This window comes from Sorex fumeus, unplaced genomic scaffold (genome assembly GCF_029834395.1).
Source record: "Sorex fumeus unplaced genomic scaffold, SorFum_2.1 ptg000011l, whole genome shotgun sequence".
Classification (NCBI taxonomy): domain Eukaryota; kingdom Metazoa; phylum Chordata; class Mammalia; order Eulipotyphla; family Soricidae; genus Sorex; species Sorex fumeus.
In genome coordinates this window covers 6,839,078-6,858,297 of record NW_026606068.1, presented here as the reverse complement: position 1 = coordinate 6,858,297, position 19,220 = coordinate 6,839,078, and the positions used below count along the sequence as shown (strand labels likewise).

Genomic DNA, 19,220 nt, shown 5'->3' with positions numbered 1-19,220 from the left:
CTGAGTGATTGTTGGAAATAGAGGGTTTGGTATACAATAAGAAAACATGATCAGTGCTGTGGCAGGCTCTGAAGGGTGGGGGCGGGTTAGGCAGTCCCAGGAAGCGACCTCCTCCTCTCTTACTGTCTTCCTTGGCCCCCACACTCAGAAACCCCTGGTTGGCATGGGTCAAGTCAACTGTGAGCACCATCACGGGTTCATGTCCCAACAGATCCAGGAACTCATGCGGTCCCTCAAGCTCTTCCAGGAGCAATCCCTGAGCAAGGCCATTTATGGTCCGAAAGGATACCACGAAAATCAGCCAGGAACTGGTGCATGGGGCCACTGCCTACAGATGAGATTACTCCCCAGCTGCACCTGTCCTGCCTGGAGCAATCGAGGCTGCCTCCAGGACACTATTCGCTCCCCTTTGGGCACGGAGACAGAGGAGCAGGGAAGCCAGAAAGGACCCAAGTCCAGAGAAATGTGGGACCCCAGAGGAGACAGACCCTCCAGCCGCCTTCTCTGTTCCGAGTTCCCAAGCGACAGAGGTTCCAGGGCTGTTGAATATTAACACTAAGTGTTTTAGGTTTCAGTGAATTGCCTCTTTTCCTCCTCCCAGAGAAGCTTACAGTGCTCTGGCTAGCACCCTAATCTGTGGGGGGCCCCGCCAGACCACTATCCGGCCCCTGGAGGTGGTCCAAGGGTCCGTAGGTGCAAGGAGGGACCAACCAAATGAATATAAGACACAAGAGACAGACTGCAGTTTAGAATCAGAGATAAAAAGGGACAGGACAGGACAGGACTTTATTCAGGGCAGCAGGGGTATTATATACCTTGCGACGCAGGAAACTATGCTTACATCACAGAAGGCAATTACATCACGGTTAGGAGAGTTACAAACACTATATGTTTCGTATGCTTGGTTAGTCAGTGTCAGTTACTTCTTGTTCTTGGGCTAGCTGTGACAAATGTTTTCTTTTAGATAACCAGACATAGCTCAGAATATGCATAGGCTTCGGTCAGAGCAGACGCAGTACCAGATTTGCACAAGTCAGGACCCGCGTGTTCAGGGTCACGTAGGCCAAGATAACCATACATAGCACAGCCACGTAGGCCCTTGGTCAGTTAAAGGGCCAGCTTCCCACACTAATGCACTGAGTTGATCCTTCACCTTTCCCTGTAATAGCGACTAAGTCAAAACCTCTGGAGACTCTAGACCGGGAAGTGAATTATTTGCTTTTCTCTTTCCCCTAGAGCCTTTTCAGAGTTTTCTACAGAGCAGTGCTCTTTGCTGAAACACAGAGAGACTGTTAATGCTGTGCTGCTGGTATTGGGGAGTTGATTGACTCTGAGACAGATCTTGGGCATCGTTATAATTCTGTGACTCAGGGCTTGGTTTCTGTAGTTCCTAAAACCACACAATTAGAGATCTGCCGTGGGACCCGGATGGACCCAGGGCGAGCAGTGAAGCTACCCAGGCATCAAAATGGGTTAATCCAGAAAGCCTAAAAGCACGATCTGATGCAAACCATTATGATGTAAGAGACAGGACCCCCATGGGGAAGGCAGGACTAAATTAGGCCTGAGGAGCTACTTGGATTTACCGAGAAGCCCAGCAGCCTTGCCCATGGAGCCCAGAGAAATAAGTTTTGCAATCAGTATCTTTAACTGTGTTTATCGACATACCTGCAGGTATGAACTAAACTTAAATGTTTCAATGTACTAGTACCTGGGAAAAGGGAAAAGCAACGGAATACCTGTCCCTCCAGGAAACAGAGCGTCTCCTTGAGTTCATTGCCTGAAGAGAATTATCTCTGCAGAAAGACCTTAACCATTTACCTCTAAATGATCAGTCACACCTCCGTGCATGCTATACCTGAACTCTTCAGACCTTCTATGCGTGTGCCAGCAGCTCTGCCTAAATGGGCCTCTTTGACCTTCAGTCTGTGGCGCCCTTTCCTCTGCTGGGGCAGTTGTCCCGGGCCTCCGAATGCACACATCGCCACCTACAGTTTGATCTCTCACAGGGCAACATCTTTGGAGATCCGAGCCCATAGCTGGGAGATGATTGAGAGGTGCACGGGTGCTGGGGCAGGGAGGAACCACAGATTGGAAAAGCCACGGACGGTTCCTGCCCTTTGGTGCTGCCACCTGTGCAGGCCCAGGCGTGAGAACCCAGAAGGGCAGGGTGCAGAGACAAGGGTCAGCCGTACTTCTTGCTCTCTGACATCACTATGCCACCCCCTCTGGGTGAGCCCCCCAGGATGCCAGAGCCGAGATGGCAGGACTGTCCAGGAGTCTCTGGTCCTTCAATACTTCCAAGGATAAAGATATTGGTCAAGATGTGTAGACGTGGAAGTAGGTTTGTTGGAGAGTCGAGGAAAAGGACACCCAGACGGGGGAGAGAGGAATGTGGGACTGAGCAAGCTCATCTTCGGGGGTTTCTGGGAAAACTGGGTCCTGGTGTTCTCCCGAAAGCCCCAGGGACCAGGGCTCCCAGATGCCTTGTTGGCTCAGGGCCCGTTTGCATGGGGAGTTCACATCTTGGCTCTCCCCGAAGACTTCTAAGATGTTAGTTGAGCAGATGCCGGCACTGTGCCTTTAGCTTTGCTGATGGTGTTTTCTCGGCCACAGCGGGTCGTGCTCAGGCTTGCTCCTGACTTCTGTACTCTAGGATCATTCCAGAAGGGGATCTCGGATCTGTGGGCTTTGGGGAGTACTGAACATCTCTGTGCAAGGCAATAGCCATCCCCTGCCCTACCTCTCTGAGCTGCCAGTTATCACTTCATCTGTGACTAAAGGACTTGGGCAGCTTTTCGGGTCTCAGGAAAGTCTCAGACCTGCTAGAAGCCTGGATGGGCAGGAAGGTTCAGGACGTGCAGAGGGTTCGACTAAAATGGAGCTGCCCCCTTCAGCCAGCCAGGGGAAACTGAGGCCCCTTCATTCAGCCCCCGAGATGGCCAAGGAGACGGCTCTGAACTTTCCTGCTGGAGCCCCCCAACCTCTTAGCTCTGAGCGTCCAAAAGCCCCAGGCCCACAAGCTCGCCCCTTGGCTGCAGCCCAGAGGGAACTGACACTAGTGGCTCCCCTGTGTGCACGACCCCCTACCACGCAGCCCCACTGCTCCTCACAGCCCCCACCCCACCCAGAGCCAGAAGACCCCAAGGTCTCAGTCACTTGCCCGGGAGAGACATTCGGCCTGTCTGCTTTGTGCTTGTGATCAAGGTGGCCGTGGGGTCCACTTCTCCCTCTGGAGGTGATGTCACGGAGCGAAGGATGGAATCAGAAGGAAGAGACCAGGGCTCAGCAAGGACTTGGAAACTCGGATCCGGCCAGTTCTGGCAGCAAGACAGAAAGAGAGAGAGAGAGATTTCCATGCTTGGCAGGGTAGCAGAGGAAGAAAAAGCTTTAGGGAGACAGGGCCCCCTCTTCGCCCCAGAATTTGCTCTTTCCAACCCTCCACCCATTCTGCCCGTTCTGACCCTCTGCACGAGCCTCCCCGGCCGTCCCGGCCCTGCCAACGGTCAGTGAGGCCACACTTACCCCTTGTATATCTCATGCTCGTCAGCCAGCAACAGGCTCCAACCAGGTGCACCTGGGGCCCCTCTGCTTTACCAGCCCACCCTGGGCAGATGGGCCCAGAGGTCCCAACCACTGACCCCTGGTGCCAGGGAAACCTGGGCTCCAGCAGAGACAGGCCTGGAGCAGAGCAGCTGCTGACGATCCCCTCAGGAGTATTCGCAGCCAAAGAGGCTCCATGCGGCCGCGGAGTCGACACCTCACGGGTTCCCCACGCCCAAATCTCCTCCACGTAGCTGACACCATCAGCTAATCTCAACCGGCTAACTCTGGGGCCCTGATTCCTTCCTGCTACCAGAAATTATTTCCACAAGAAAAGAAGAAACCTGCTGTTGACAGGGACACGGGAAGAGCTGAACACCATCATGTGGGTGGAATAGCCCCGGGGGTGAGGGACACCTCGCATGTCTGCGGAACGGAGAGCATCAGAACAGGGAACAGCCTTATGGAATGGTCTTGGGTTCTAAAACTCAGATTTCTGAGCAGCTGAGGGGCAGAGGGGATGTAGAGGCAGAGCGGGGGGAAGAGGGGCCGGGGCAGAGCCTGGGGGACTCGGCACAGATTTAAGTTCCTGCACGAGAGCAGCCACAGAGACCGATGAGCACGGAGATTGGATGGGGTGACATGCAGTGGCCCCACGGAGGCCATCTGGCCTTCGGCATCTTGGAGTTTAGGGCCTTGCAGGCACGGAACCCAGAGGTCTGGCTCACTGTGGACTGTTTCCAGCTTTGGGGTGCCTGGACCCTGAGAGCCAAGCATCTGGCACTGACTCTGCGCCCGAGTCTGAGGCGCCTCGAGCATGGGCCTTCTCAGTGCCCAGAGCTGAGCTGTTCCCAAGTACCTGGTGCAAGGGGGCAACAGCACACTGGGCCCCCCCGCACACCCGTCCGGTAGAGGTGGGAAGGGCCTGTCTCTGAGTGCATAGTCTGTGCACGGCCTGCAGGCACCCCTGCTCACACAGAGGCTCAGACAGAGTCGAGGGAAAAAGAGCACCAGAGTTTCCCCACCCAGCCTGGGTGCTCTGACAACAAGGGCCCAGGAAAGAGCCTAGGGACTCTCAGGTCACTTCTGGGTCACCGTCCTCTCCCCCCGACACACACTCCATGCAGAAAGGGAGAGCTTCAGAGGAGTCTGGGATTGTTCAGGACTATCCTGAGGTTGAATTTCACAGGCCATCAGTGTGCAAGGCTCTCCCAGGACACACAGCAAGAGTCGTCTTTTTTCATTCCCTGGAGGCACAGGCAGGGTGTGGACAGGAGGTTGTCCCCTCCCTAGCCTGACAGTAGTGACCCAGCCAGGTCCTGCCACACCCTGTCTGGCACCCACCCTCCAGGCTTGCATAAAAGCACTTCCCCTACCACAAGTGGAAGAGCATCCCTCTGAGAGCTTCTGCTTCAGCACATCCTTCTGAGAGCATCTGCAGCAGAAGCAGAGTGGCCCGGCCATCCTGGACGCTCTCATCACTGAACGGGGACAGTGACCAGGAGGAAAACGAGACTCAGAAAGCTTGGGAGCTCAGGAGAATCCAGAGAGACCCAGAAGAGCTCGCTTGCACTGGGAGAAGCCAGAGAAGATGGCGCTCAGCAGCCTTTTACCTGCCCCAACTCAGCTAGCTCAGGACCAGCCTGAGGCTGAGGAAACGGCAAGCTCCCAGAAGTCCCCAAAGACCTCACTGGTTTCCTCCCGAAGAGAGCCTCCGGCATATGGGTACAGGAACGGTTGGATACCTCGCTTATTAGAGGACTTTGGAGATGGAGGTGCTTTTCCAGAGATGCACGTGGCCCAGTATCCACTGGCTATGGGACAGAAGGAAAAGATATAAAATATACTGACCATTCAGGTGGACACTGAAGGAATGATCAAGTATGACGCAATTGCTCGACAAGCAAAGTCCAAAGACAAGGTCATTTACAGCAAGTACCGTGACCTGGTCCCCAATGAAGTCTCGAAGGCAGATGACCCAGACCTCCAGAGACCCGATGAAGAAGCCATTCGAGAGGTAACAGAAAAGACCAGACGAGCCTTCGAGAGGTCTGTGTCTCGGAAGCTGGCTGCCGCCGTGCCTCCCCGAGAGGCTGACAAGCGGGTTCCTGCTCAGTATATCCGATACACTCCAGCTCAGCAAGGAGCGGCTTTCAACGCGGGAGCCAAATACAGGGTTATCCAGGTGGTGGAAATGCAGAGAGATCCCATGGAGCCTCCGAGATTCAAAATTAATAAGAAAATTCCTCGGGGACCACCTTCTCCTCCTGCTCCCGTCATGCATTCCCCCAGCCGAAGATGACTGTGAAGGAGCAACAAGCATGGAAGATTCCTCCTTGTATCTCCAACTGGAAAAACGCGAGGGGTTACACAGTTCCCTTAGACAAGCGCCTGGCTGCCGATGGAAGGGGAGTGCAGACCGTGCGCATCAGCGAGAACTTTGCCCGGCAGGCAGAAGCGCTGTACATCGCCGACCGGAAGGCTCGTGGAGCTGTGGAAATGCGTGCTCGGGTAGAGAGAAAGATGGCTCAGAGAGAAAAGGAGAAACGTGAGGAGATGCTCAGAGAAATGGCCCAGAGAGCCAGGGGGAGGAGAGCTGGCCTCAAACCCCAAGTTGAGAAAGAGGACAGAGAAGCACACGAGAGGGATGGGATCCGGGATGACAGGAAAAAAGAGAGACGGCATGACCGCAATCTTTCCAGGGCAGTGCTCAGGAAAAGGCCTAAACTTCATGACAACCGAGATATCAGTGAAGTGACTGCACTTGGTGTGGCCAACCCTCGGCCTTCCTGTGGTATTCAGTATGACCAGAGGCTCTTCAACCAAACCGAGGGGATGGACAGTGGCTTGCAGCAGAAGATGAACTATACAACGTTTACGACCAAGCATGGAGAGGTGGCAATTTTAGGGCCCCCAGCATTTACAGGCCCAGCAAAAATTCGGACAAGGACGCGGATGGTGGTGACCTCAAAGGAAGAAGAAAGACCCACAGAACTGTTCCCGATAAGGAGTTTTCTGGTTCACATCCTAGGCAGCGAGGCCGAGAAGGACCAGTTCAGTTCGAAGAGGATTCTTTTCGCTTGGACAAGTTTCTGGAAGAAGCCAAACAACACAGTGGCTCCAAAAGACCTTCAGATAGCAGCTGTCCAAGGAACGTGAGCGCGAAAGTAAGAAGAGAAGAATGGAACAGAGTCGCCTCTCTGGGGGGATGAACTGTGTTACTCAGTGAAGGAGGCAAGTCTCATACGGCAACACTTGATTTGGGAGTAACAGGAATAAAAACAAAATCTGGAGTGTCAGGACCTAGGGCTACTTTTCATTTGGAGAACTATGGGGTGGCACACTCTACTGCCATGGGGGTCCCCTACACAATGCCCTGGGTCATGGCACAGGGAGCAAATGTGGCCTGTGTATAATCCTCTCCTATTGGTTTAGTGCGTTTTCATTTAGGAATAAAGGTTTCTCTGTTTAAGCCATCTTGCTGGTCTTGTGTGTGTTTGTTTTGGTGAAAAGGGGCTCCAGCCATGGTTGTCGGGACTGTCAGCCAGGCCAGAGGCGGAACCATCACACGCCCCACCCGGGACCTGTTCCCTCTGTCCACACCCCCACATGCTCTCCGAACATTGGGGACCCCACTCTGATATGGCACCTAATCTGGGTTCCTCCCGATCCCTCCCCCTGTGTCACTGCGTTTCAGGGCCTCACGGGAGCCCCTTGCCCCCTCCTGAGCCCGTGGCAGCAAAGAAAACAGCAGCAACTGAGGAGGTCAGGGGCTGGAACATGGGTCCGGGTCACAGGCACTAGAAAGTGGATAAATGTTTGCATATTTGCAAAAGAAAAAACTAGTATTCAGATGCCCGGGGGCAGAGATAACGCTGTCCACTGAAGCCAAGGGAGATGGCACTTAACAAAGCTGGCAAGGAGGGGGTGTGAGCAGGCAAAAGGAGCTCATCAGGCAGCTGAGCAGCGGCTTTCCCGCGACTCCGGTCCATCTGCCCGAGCAGCCCTCTTGGTGCAGGAGGGCCAGGCCAGGGAGCAGGTGCGTCTCCAGCCTCTGAGCACAGCGTCTCCCTCTACCTGGAAGGGCCTCTTCCTCCATCCACTCCCACACAGGAAGGGCTTGGCTTGGGCCGGCTGCAGGGGAGGGAGGGGACTTAGTCCAATGCTTTTCAGGAAGCTTCCAGTACCATCTGGATCCTTGGAGTTTCTTGTTTTAGCCTGGTTTGGGGGCCACACTTGGAAACTCTCAGGGACTACTCCAGGCCCTGTGCTCTAGGGACCAAATGTGGTGCCAGGGATACAATCAGTATCACAACACGCACAGTGCGAGGGCCTGGCCCCTATACTGTCCAGCGCGCAGCCCCTCTGTCTGTCTTGCCTCACAGGAGGCCCTGTCCGTTTACCCTGTTCGACAGCCCCACCGTGTTGGGTCAGGACTCAGCTGAATTCAGTGTGACCCTGACTTGTTTACAGCTCCCCATGTTGGCATCTACAAGTACCAGGAGTCAGGGCTTCCAGAAATGGTTTTCTTTGAGTGGAGGGACACTATGAGGCCCCAACAACATCAGAGACCACGGGCAAGATCACTTTGCCCACAGCACCCCCAGGCCTACAGTTACAGCTACAGAGCCAGAGAACGTACTTCCTTGTGAGCTCAAAGTTTCTCCTAGTTCTCCTCGCTGAGTCTCTTTGAGCAGCTCTGTGGTTTCTGACCTGTGTCAGAACCTTCAGGATAAGAAGGTTCTCTGGGCCTGGTAAATGAAAGAGTGATTCGGAGGTTATTTTATACCTCAGAAGAAGGGCGGAGGATTTGCTGTTGTATCACTGACTTCATTTCCTAAGACTCATACTAGACTGTATTTGTCTCGACCACTCGGATCACTCTGGACACTCTCCAGGCATCATGGGTAGGATTCCTGAACCGGGAGCTGAGTTTTTAAGCCCTGTGTATGAGAAAGCAGGCTGGACATCCCTGGAGTGCAGCAGCGGATCCACCCCTCAGGACCCTGTCATTCCACAGAACATCTGACATGCGTCCCAGCTCCTTTCCCTAGGCCCCTCCTGGTTTTCAGGGCAGAACTTACCCAGCAAATTAGCAACTGCAGAGATCCGGACTGGCAGCCGTCAGTGGGGAGGTGTTGGTGCGACTCTTAGATTCGTCCACAGGCAGCAAGAGCTGACTCTGCATGCTAATGACTCTTATGGCAACGTTTTGGTAATTTTCAAATAATTTATCCATCAGTTCATCCATTTAGGCATGAACTTATTTATTTATTGCGGCAATATGCTTCTCTCTCTTCCCTGTGTCCTTTACTGGGCAAATTAAACATGTTAATTATGGTTTCTGGAACAGAATTCCCGGGACAAAATCTGTGTTACCATGCACAAGTTGTCTGACCTTGAGCATGTGAATTCATCTTCTTTCAATCAGGTTCCTCTGATGTAAAATGGGGCTGATGGAGACGATAAGAGAATTAAACAAGATAATTCATGAAAAGAACGGACACAAGGTTAGCCCCGTAGCAGTGCTTATTAAATGAAAACTTTTACTAATAAAGTGGAACCTTGTGATTAAGCAAATCAGAGTGTAATGAAATTAGCAGCAGTCTTCCTTGTCCCGTGGCTCTGGTCCTTGACCTGACGGTGAGCACAGTGTCCTCTGACCTGTCCCTGTTTCAGTGAGGCCCATGGCTGTGGCCCCAGAGAGCACCGGAGTGATATTTAAATAGAAAGACTTGATTCGAAAATAGCTGCACGAATTGGCATGCCATTGCCTGGAATGAAGCTTACCTTGCTGGTGGGGTTGTTTCCTTCACATTGGCACACAAGTGTACCTGTGTCTGCATATAAATATCTTTCCCAGTGGGAGTATGAGCTAATCTAAGCTCTATCGCACAATACCCCAGCACTGTGTGGATGAAACAGGCTCCATTGGGGGTGCTTAGACTGGAACCTAGTGATTACAATCATGTGAACATGGTTGGTTTTGATGGGTGCGTCCTGTGTCACTCCTAGTCTGAGCAAGACCAAGGAACTGTCATAACCAGATACTGTCTATTCCCTTGTCTTTTCTCTGTCACCCACAGAGGAGTGACATCCCGTGATTTTCTCCTTCTCCTCTGACTTATTCAGCTGAACATGGTTGTTCAGGTCACACATGCCAATGCTCAGGAATCACTCTTGGTGGTGCTCGGGAACCATATGGGATGCCAGGAATCTAACCGGGGTACTAGGCATGCAAGGCCAGTGCCCTCCAGTCTGAACCATCTCTCGGGTCCCATCAATGATCATCCTGGTGGCAGGAATGCCACACTCAGGAACCCCGAGGTGCTGGGGATCAAGACCAGCACTCCTGTTTCTCACTCTACCTCTCCCTCTGCCGTGAGGACCCCAACAGAGGTGGTTCTGCTCTCCCAGGTCTACAGAAACTCCTGGGAGTCCTTTCCATTAGCTTGTGAGGATTCACTTAACTTAATCACTTAACTTCCCGTTAGTCGTCGATTTGCTCGAGCGGGCGCCAGTAACGTCTCCATTTGTCCCTGTCACGTGCTAGTGTAGCCCAATGGCATCTGTTCGCTCCGGGAACATGAAGGGCCTCAAACCGATCGTTCATGATCTTGACGAAGAAGTCTGACCATCTGGTAGGTGGGCGACCACGCGGTCTTTTGACATCCCGTAGAATCCAGTCGGTAACAGCTCTAGTCCAGCGGTTATCTTTAAATCTCATAACGTGACGAGCCCATCTGATTTTCGACACCTTGGCAAATGAGACAGCGTCCCTGATTCTTGATCGTCGACGGATGTCAGAACTCCGGATTCATTCTCTCATTTGAGTGAAACGTGATATTCCAAGCATAGCTCTTTCTATTCTTTGGGAGACCTGAATAGCCTTCTCATCTTGTTTGCGTAGGGCCCAGGTCTCTGAGGCATATGTTAATGCAGGAAGAACAGTGGAATCAAAGAGATGTGCCCAGAGCCGGCGGTTCGTCGTCCTCTTAGCTATTTCTTCGACGTTCCTGAAGGCGTTCCAAGCCGCTCTCTTCCTCCTGCGCAGCTCGGGTGCCAGGTCATTTATCATGTTGACCTCTCGACCTAGGTACACATAGCTGTGGCATTCGGAGATGATCGTTCCGTTGAGAGCGAATGGGGCGTCAGGAACGAGGCCGTTTCTCATAAACATTGTCTTCGTAAGATTCAGCTGTAGTCCTACCTTTCCACACTCACGGTCAAAGTTGGCCAGCATTTGTGCCGCTTGGCTGATGTTTGGTGTTATTAAAACAATGCCATCAGCAAAGCGGAGCTGGTGTAGTTGCCGACCATCTACCTTCACTCCCATTCCTTCCCATTCCAGTTGTCGCATGATGTTCTCGAGGGTGGCACTGAAGAGTTTCGGTGAAATGGTATCACCCTGCCGCACCCCTCTCTTGACATCAACAATCACTTCTTTGTAGAATGGTGAGATCCTGGTAGTGAATCCGCAATACAGCTCACGGAGGATCTTGATGTATTGGGCTTGAATGCCCTGATTGGCTAGGGCTTCAATGACCGCTTCCGTCACAACAGAATCAAAGGCCTTCTTTAAATCAATGAACGTTAAACAGAGCGGCATCTTGAACTCCTGTGAGGATTAGTGATTGGAATCAGAATTGTGTTGGTGGGTTTTTTTTTTCAAATTTTATTATTATTATTATTTTTTAACTTTTGTGAATTGGACTTTTAAAGACCCGAGAAGGCTTCTGGGTGCTGCCTCCTGATCTGAGGCTCTGGCGGCCAGGAGGATGACCCCTAGTGTACCTTCTCAGGGGGTGGGACAGCCGCTCCATTCACTGGACTTCACTTCCAGCGATGTGACCACATCTGGTCCTTGGTGGTTCACTCTTGGCCATGAATTCTCATTGACTGTGGCCAGGATCTATTGGAGAAAGATTCAAGTAGGCAGATAGATGACCCAGAGGCACATCTCCAAAGAGCCCATTAACATCTTTAAGAAACCCTCCTTCCATATAAACAAAGGAAACAACACACTGAGGGAAAACAATACAGCTGGGACACTTTCTGTTTCCCTGCTGTGTGCCCATCCAGCCAGACCTGAGCTGAGCTGAGTCCTCGCCTCTGGAGGCCTACCACTTGCTCTCCACTCTTGCTGCTGCCACCCAACACGAAGATGAGAGTCCAGGTCATGTGGTCTGCATAACAATGCAGGCAAGAAAGTTTCCAGGAAATCCCAAGGCTAGAGTGAAGGTTGCATTTAAAGCATTTATTGATGGATTCAGGAAGTGCTCTCGCAAAGACAACTCGGACAGTGAGATCGGCCCACTGGCAGAGATTTCCTCACAGTCAAATTCCCCAGGAGGAAGGACTATGCCCTAATAGGGTACTAAAAATTTTAATGCAAACATAAAATGCTTATACGTCGGAGGCAAAAAAAAAGCCCAGGCTCATCTTGGGGACAGAGAGGACCATTTTTCATCTCTGCTTTCTCATTGATTATACTGTGCCTTCCGACTTCAACACTATTAAAGTATGTGTTTTCCTTCCTCCTGAAGTCCCATCAATGAATGATATGGTTTGTGTTTCTCAAGGACTTGTTTTTATAAGGTTTGGCTTATGGAGGTGAGAAAAGGAACGCTAAAGCTTTGACCTGCAAACTCTTAATGTCTGGCTCCAAATTTGGCATGCTTATCTCAGAAGAAGACTATGGCCCTTGGACCTCCTGAACTGTGAAGAAGTCGCTCTTGCTAAGTGCCCCTTCACTGGGCTGCATAGTGGCCCTGGTGCATGGGGACTGGCCCAGGCCATCTCTACCCTTTCCTACAGCTTACAAATGAGCCTGCAGAGAACAGCTGTTCTCGTCATCTTGTTCTGACACAGGAAAAGAACACAAGGGGAGATTGGAAACAAATCACAAAAGGACTCACACAAAACCTCTGCTGCGAAGGTTTGGGTGGACAATCGGGTACCAGAGAAGCTATTCTGTGAGGAAGCATGAGACCAGACTGTAAATACCCATTTGAAGGGGAAAAGGGCTGGCAGCAAGGATGCCTGGTAATAGTCCGGGAGAGCGGTCATTCTGGAGGGACAAAGAGGAAATTGGAAACTACGGACAGACATGGGAGGTCCTTGAGGACACCCGGATTTGCACCTTGGCAATGCATTATAGTAGGGGATCTGTACCATATACCTAGAAATAGACACTTGAAACCAAAATAGTGGCTTGGGAGCTGGAGAATGGTCAGATTATGGATCCAGAATGATAGCTGAGATATGTACCAGGAGGTTCCGTGGCTTGGAGTCCAACCGCACATGCTGGGGGAGAAGGGAGCTCAGATAGAGAGGGAAGCACCAAGAAAAGTGTGTTGGGAGGACCGTCCCAGGATGAGAGATGCATGCTGAAAATAGACTATAGACTGAACATGATTGCCATTCAATGCCTCTTTTGCAAACCACAGCACCCAAAAGGAGAGAGAAAACAAAAGGGAATGCCCTGCTGAGGGGGCCCCGGTAACCACTGTCCGGCCCACGGAGGTGGCCCGAGGATTGATCCGATGGTGCAAGGAGGGACCAACCGAATGAACACGAGACACAAGAGACAGAGTACAGTTTAGAAACAGAGAGAAAAAGGGACAGGCTTTATTGAGGGATACAGGCTGTTTATATAGGGTCAGGGCAGCTCAGTCAGGAGCAGAGGCAATATAACCATATATGGTAAGGTCAGCAACAAGAGCTTTACCTAACATTCAAGGTAGACATTTGCACATCAAAGGGTCTTGTGGCAGTAGGTGCATCCTGAGCTTTACATTTGTATATCAAAGAGTCTTAGGGAGTAGATGCATCCTGGAGGTTACTATAGATAAGGCCAGATAAGCTGTCAGCCTGATGTGTGGCTATAGATCAGGTATCTGCTGAGATCAGGAAGTCCTGGGAGACTGTCTCCAATGTCTGTCCCAAGCAATTCCTAACATGGGAACCATGGCCAGGGTCTGTGAGAGGGCTCTTGGCTTCCCACACCCTGCCACAGGGGTGGGGTGGGAGGGATGCTGGGAGCCTTGGAGGTGGGGAATGGGCACTGGGGGAGGGATAGATATTCAATCATTGTATAATTGAAACCCAAGCGCAAAAATTTGTAAGTCTACAACTGTACCTCATGGTATTTCAGTAATAAATGTTTTTTTTTAAAAAAGAGCCAGAATGTCCCATCTCTTTTACTATGCATGCAAACTGTCACACAAACCTTGGTGAGTTCCCTCCTGGCAGCACAGCTGGGCATCCAATGATGGAATATGCCTAGAAGATGCTGTTTCTCAGATTCTGCTTTTGTGAAGACACAGTGGGTCCAGAGAGAGCTGCCAGAGGTGGGACTGACGGGACCCCTGGGCAAATCTCAGCCTGACCCAAAGGGATGAAGGCGTCGGCAGCAATTTGCGCCTTTAAGACCTGGGATATTCTAGTTCATTTTAGATTGTTGGACCAGCCAGCTTTCATCACAAACTGTTGGTCACAAACACAGGCTGTGGGGTCACCCACTCCCTGTGTCGGGGTCTCATGTTCTGAAACTGCCCCTCGGTCCTTCTTTGAGACCAAGACGGGCTTGGGAAGGGGCTGCACCTGTCCTCCTCATCTGCTCCCTCGTGGTGACCTTCGCTGCTGTCTGCCTGTGCCACATGCCCGGCCTGTCCTTCTCTGCCTCTGAGTCCCTTTCTCCTGCTCCTCCTGCTTCCACAGTTTTCCGATGTCAAGCTAATCGCGTTTCTGCATCCTCAGTGATGCAGTTCTGCAGACTCTGGAGCCGAGGGTCTCTCGGGGGATCTTCCTTCCAGGCCTCAGGAGTTGCCACATTCTCCTAGGTTTTTGGAGAGAACAGACACGCTCCATCCTCATCCTCTGAGGACTCCGGGGGGCATAGTCAGGCTGCTTTCCCGAGAAGTACCATGTGAAATAATGCGCAGCTGTTTCCTAAGTGTACCTGGGCCCGAAATCGTGACTGCTTGCAGTGCTGAATCCAACACGGAGGCTGGGTTGCCAGTTTTATGTTCCTGTTGGCATGCAGGGAGGACCAGGGAGGGCCAGTCAAAAACAGAGTGCTGCCCTTCTTCTGTGCCCCACGGGCACCAGCACTCAGTCGCACCCTCATCTTGGGCTTTCCTGGAGCAATGCAGCAACTTCCCAGTCTCAGATAGTCTCAGAGGGAAGGTCTCAGAGGGACACACTCAGACGGGTGCTCTCCAAGGTACCGTCTCAGAGGGAACCTCTCAGAGGGATGCTTTCAAAGGGATGCTCTTCCACTTCTGGAGGGGTAAGGGCTTTTACGAAAGTGAGGAAGGTGGGTGCCAGACAGGGTGTGGCAGGACCTGCTTGCGTCACTGGTTAGGCCCAGCTTGGTGTCCACACTCTGTCTGTACCTCCAGGGAATGAAAAAAGGCTATTTCTGCTGTGTGTTCTGGGAGAGCCTTACATGGTCATGGCCTGTTAATCTCACGCCTCAGGATGGTTCAGAATAATCCCAGACTTATCTTCACCTCCCCCTTTCTGCAGGGAGGTGAAGGGGGGTTGGGTGACCCAGAATAGACCTGACAGGCCCTCAGCTCTTTTCTGGTCCCTTCTTGGCAGAGCCCTCTGGGCATCGTGGGGAACCCCTGCTGCTCTTTGTCCCACTGTCTTTGTCTGAGCCTCTGTGTGAGCAGAGTCGACAGAGGGCTCAGCACAGAGATTCTGCTTGTCTTAGGGGCCCCTTCCCTCCAGCTCCCTGGGGTGTCTGTATTTTGGGCACCACTTCCCTTGAAGTCAGAAGCTTTTGAATGTAGTCCCACTTGTTTATATTTGCTCTGTTTGTTTGGTCAATGCCTTGACTCCATAGTGATGCATCTAGCGCCAATGTCATGGAGAGTTCCACTCATGTTCTCCTAAGATCGTCTCAATTCAAGTCTAATCAATTTCGACTTATTTTTGTGCATTGTGTTAGAAACGGGTCTGCGGTTTTTTATTTATTTTTTGGCATGTGGCTAGCCAGTTTTTTCAACATCACTTTTTGAAGAGGCTTTCCTTGTTCTACTCACACCTTCTGCTTCTTGATCAGAATAGCTGTCTGTATACCTGAGGATCTGGCTCTGAATTTTTGATTCTAACCCATTGATCTGAGTCAGTGCTTTTTCCTTTATCATGAAGTTTTAATTAATAGAGGTTTGTGGGACAGTTTGAAGATGCCCATCCTCTTGAAAAAAGAACCTCTGTCGTTGTGCCTTTCTCTCTCCTGGGGTTGAACGTGACAGACTAAGTGCCACAGAGAGTCTGTCTTTGGCTCACACCTCTGTCCCATGGGAGAGTAGGATATCGGGGACTAATTTCATGGAAATTCTGGCCAACTCCTGCCAATGGAAGACTCTGAAGCTACGCCAGGAGCCATCTTGTCTATGGAATGAGCTATTTTGTCAGAGATAAGAAGTAACTTGAGAGGGGCCGGATGATTAGTCCTCAAGGTCCCCATAAAATACCATGTTGACCTAAGTAGGTGACTTGATTGGTCACCCCTAATCCCTGTTCCCACAGGGTACAGGGAATCAGCTGGAATCTTCCTCTTTGAGGAAATGTGGTGTCAGGTCCCTCTGTGGGCACAGGCGCAATGGGCACGGGTGTTTCTGGGTCATGAGCCAAGACAGCAAGAGGCTAAGATGTTTCCAGTGACCCTCAGGATGGTCCATGCTTGTGGCAGCCCCATTCTCTCCAAAGAGGCCATCGTTTCATTTCTGTTTTGAACTTGTTTTAAAATTATTTTTTATTTTAATTTTTATTTATTTGTGCTTTTTTGGTTCACACCCGGTGATGCCCAGGGGTTCTCCTGGCTCTGTGCTCTGGAATTACTCCTGGCACATCTCAGGGGACCTATGGGATGCTGGGGATCTAACCCGGGTCTGATGCATGCAAGGCAAAAAAACGCCAGCCCCACTGTGCTATCACTCCAGCCCCCTGCTTTTGAAACTTTAATGAGAAAACTATACAATCTCATGTTCAAGCTTACTGTGCAGTGGGTCACTGGACCAACGGGCAACCAGGATTTTCAGGTCTCTGAGGTTCCCTTGGGATCAGAAGATGGGTGGGTGAGCTGACATCTCAGTCTCATGGTCACCCGCACACAAAGCCCAGCAGGGTGGTTTAAACAGAGAAACCTTTACTCCTAATTGAAAACATACTAAAACCACGGAGAGGGATTGGCTGTACACAATTCCCATCCCCTCCCCATGTCCCGCCCCCAGGGCTGTGTGGTCAGCTCAGCAGCTTCCCCCAGGAAGTCCCCGAAGCTCAGCAGGAAGGACCAGTTTCCCGAGCCCCAGTCCCTTCCCACGGGCTTTGGCCAGGTGTCGACAATGAGCTGCTCCTCTCCTCAGTCCTAGCAGGAGAGCAGGAACACGGTCTGTCCAGGTCACGCCCCGACACTGCTCGTGATTCTCTGGTGACTCGGCTTGGCCCGCGCTGGCACTACTTCCCAGCCACCATGCCCGGGCACTCCTTCAGCACTCCCGCCAAGTGCTCGTTCTGCATCTTCCAGCGCCGCTTCTTCTGCACAGCGGGCTTTGCCCTTCTCTGTACCGGGGCCACTTTCTTGGGTCCGGAACCCTGCATGGAGGAAACACCCCGATGCCTCAGGTACTTTGCAATGTTCTCCTCATCCGTGGAATCCACAGGGACACTCCTCCACAGTTTCTGAAACTCCTCATTGATAGACAATTCCCAGCTCTTATCATTGAAGAAAACAATTTTCTTCTTATCAGGTCGGTTGACAACTAGTATCTGGTCCCCTAAGGCCTTGAGAGCCTTCTGGGCCTTGGGCAGTCCTTCCTCTATGTCTTCCAGAAGAATCCCTCCCAGGCCTCGCTGCTCATGCTGCTGTAAGAGCCGGAGCAGGCCCTTCTTACCTTTCAGGCTGTGCTTGGGCTTGAAGGCATACTTCCCGTTGATGGATTTAATTTTGGGATTCTTGACTAATGCCTCACTCATAAGCCACTGCCTCTGTGTGAATCCGATATCTAAATGCTGTATTTCATCCAGAATTTCTTCCAAAGTGAGAGGGTGTGTGTCTCCTCTCTGATGCCGTGTTTTCATGTGAATCACGATCTTCGCAAGAAGACCAAACTTATATCCAGAGCTTCCCGAAAAAGCTTTCAAGTTCAATGATTTGTTACTATGATCAGAATTTTGTTTAGCGCCTGATGAACCTCCATGGTCTAGTTTTGCTTTCTTCTTCTTTGGTGATGATGATGACGATGAGCTGGCAGTTCCTGATCTGTTTTCAACACCAGAAGTAGAAAGAGCATGTTTTTTGAATACCTCCCGTTCTCTCGACAGGCTTTGATCCATCATGCTGAGCCAGGAAGTCTCCCTGCCTCAGTGGACTGAGCTCAGCTGGACAGGCTCCAGGGATGCTCTTCTAGTTACTGATGGGGAAGAGCTTTTATGCATGCCTGGAGGGTGGGTGCCAGACAGGGTGTGGCAGGACCTGACTGGGTCACCTGGTAGGGCTAAGGCAGGGCCAGCTTGGTGTCCACACCCTGTCTGTGCCTCCAGGGCATGAAAAAAGACACCCTTGCTGACTGTCCTGGGAGAACCTTGCATGCACATGGCCTGTTAATCTCAGTCTTCAAGGCAGTCCTGAACAATCCCAGACTCCTCTGCAGCTCCCCCTTTCTTTTTTTCCTTTTTTCTTTTTTTGCTTTCTGTAGGAAGGTGAGGTGGCTTCAGAGTTAGCCAGTTGAGATAAACTGCTGGTGTCAGCACCGGGCAGGCGGCCTTGGGCGTGGGGCACCCGTGAGGTGTGGGTTCAGCTGCCACATGAAGCCTCATGAGCTGCGGCTAGTCCTGAGGGACCAGCGGCAGCTGCTCTGCTCCAGGCCTGTCTCTGCTGGGGCCCAGGAGTCCCGAGCACCAGGGTTCTGTGGTCAGGGGCTCCGGGCCCAGCTTCCCACGTGGGCGGGTGAGGTAGGAGAAACCCATGTGGGCATGGTTGTAGCCTGTTGCTGGGAAAGTAGCAGGAGCTGTGTAAGGGGAAGCTGCGGCCTCACTGTTTGCAAGGGCAGGAGTTGCCAAGATCTATCTCAGAGGTTAGTCCTGGCTCTGCAAGGAATCATTCCTCTCTCTCTCTCTCTGTCTCTCTCTCTCCCTCTCTCCCTCTGTCCAGTGCAGGGCCAGGCCATGAGTTTCTCAGTCCTTGCTGAGGCCCTGGTCTCTTCCTTCGGATTCCCTCGATCTGCTTCATGAAATCACCTAGAGAGAGTGAAGTGGACCCTGGGGTCACCTGACTAAAAAGAACAAAGCAGGCAAGCCGGATGTTTCTACCTGGAAAGAGACTGAGGCCTTCGGAGTCTTCTGGCAGCAGATTGGGTGGGGCTGTCAGGGCAGGGGAGCTGAATGATCGAGGGTCTGGGAAACAGGGGACCCGCTGATGTCAGTTCCCTCTGGGCTGCAGCCACGGGGCTACCGTGTGGGTCCAGAGCTGCTGAACCCTCAGAGCTGAGAGGGTTGGGACTCCTGATGGGAATTGCAGAGCTGTTTCTCTGCCCACTTCAGGGGCTCAAGGACGGGCCTCAGTTTCTCCTGGCAGGCTTCAGGGGGAAGGTCCATCTCAGCTGACCCCTCTGCATATCCTAAACCTTCCTGCAAGACTCCCAGCTTCACTTTATTGTGCAAAA

The 19,220-nt window shown here is 51.9% G+C and overlaps 1 protein-coding gene and 1 pseudogene across 1 annotated transcript; one reads left to right on the top strand and one right to left on the bottom strand.

Annotated features, from left to right (window-relative positions):
• The first annotated feature begins 5,134 nt into the window (after nucleotides 1-5,134).
• On the top strand, nucleotides 5,135-6,772 carry LOC130020286 (SNW domain-containing protein 1-like; annotated as a pseudogene).
• A 10,241-nt stretch (nucleotides 6,773-17,013) lies between these two features.
• On the bottom strand, nucleotides 17,014-17,892 carry LOC130020344 (general transcription factor IIE subunit 2-like). The gene has a single exon (XM_056110953.1). The coding sequence runs from the start codon at nucleotides 17,890-17,892 to the stop codon at nucleotides 17,014-17,016; it is 879 nt and encodes a 292-aa protein (XP_055966928.1).
• Nucleotides 17,893-19,220: the final 1,328 nt, after the last annotated feature.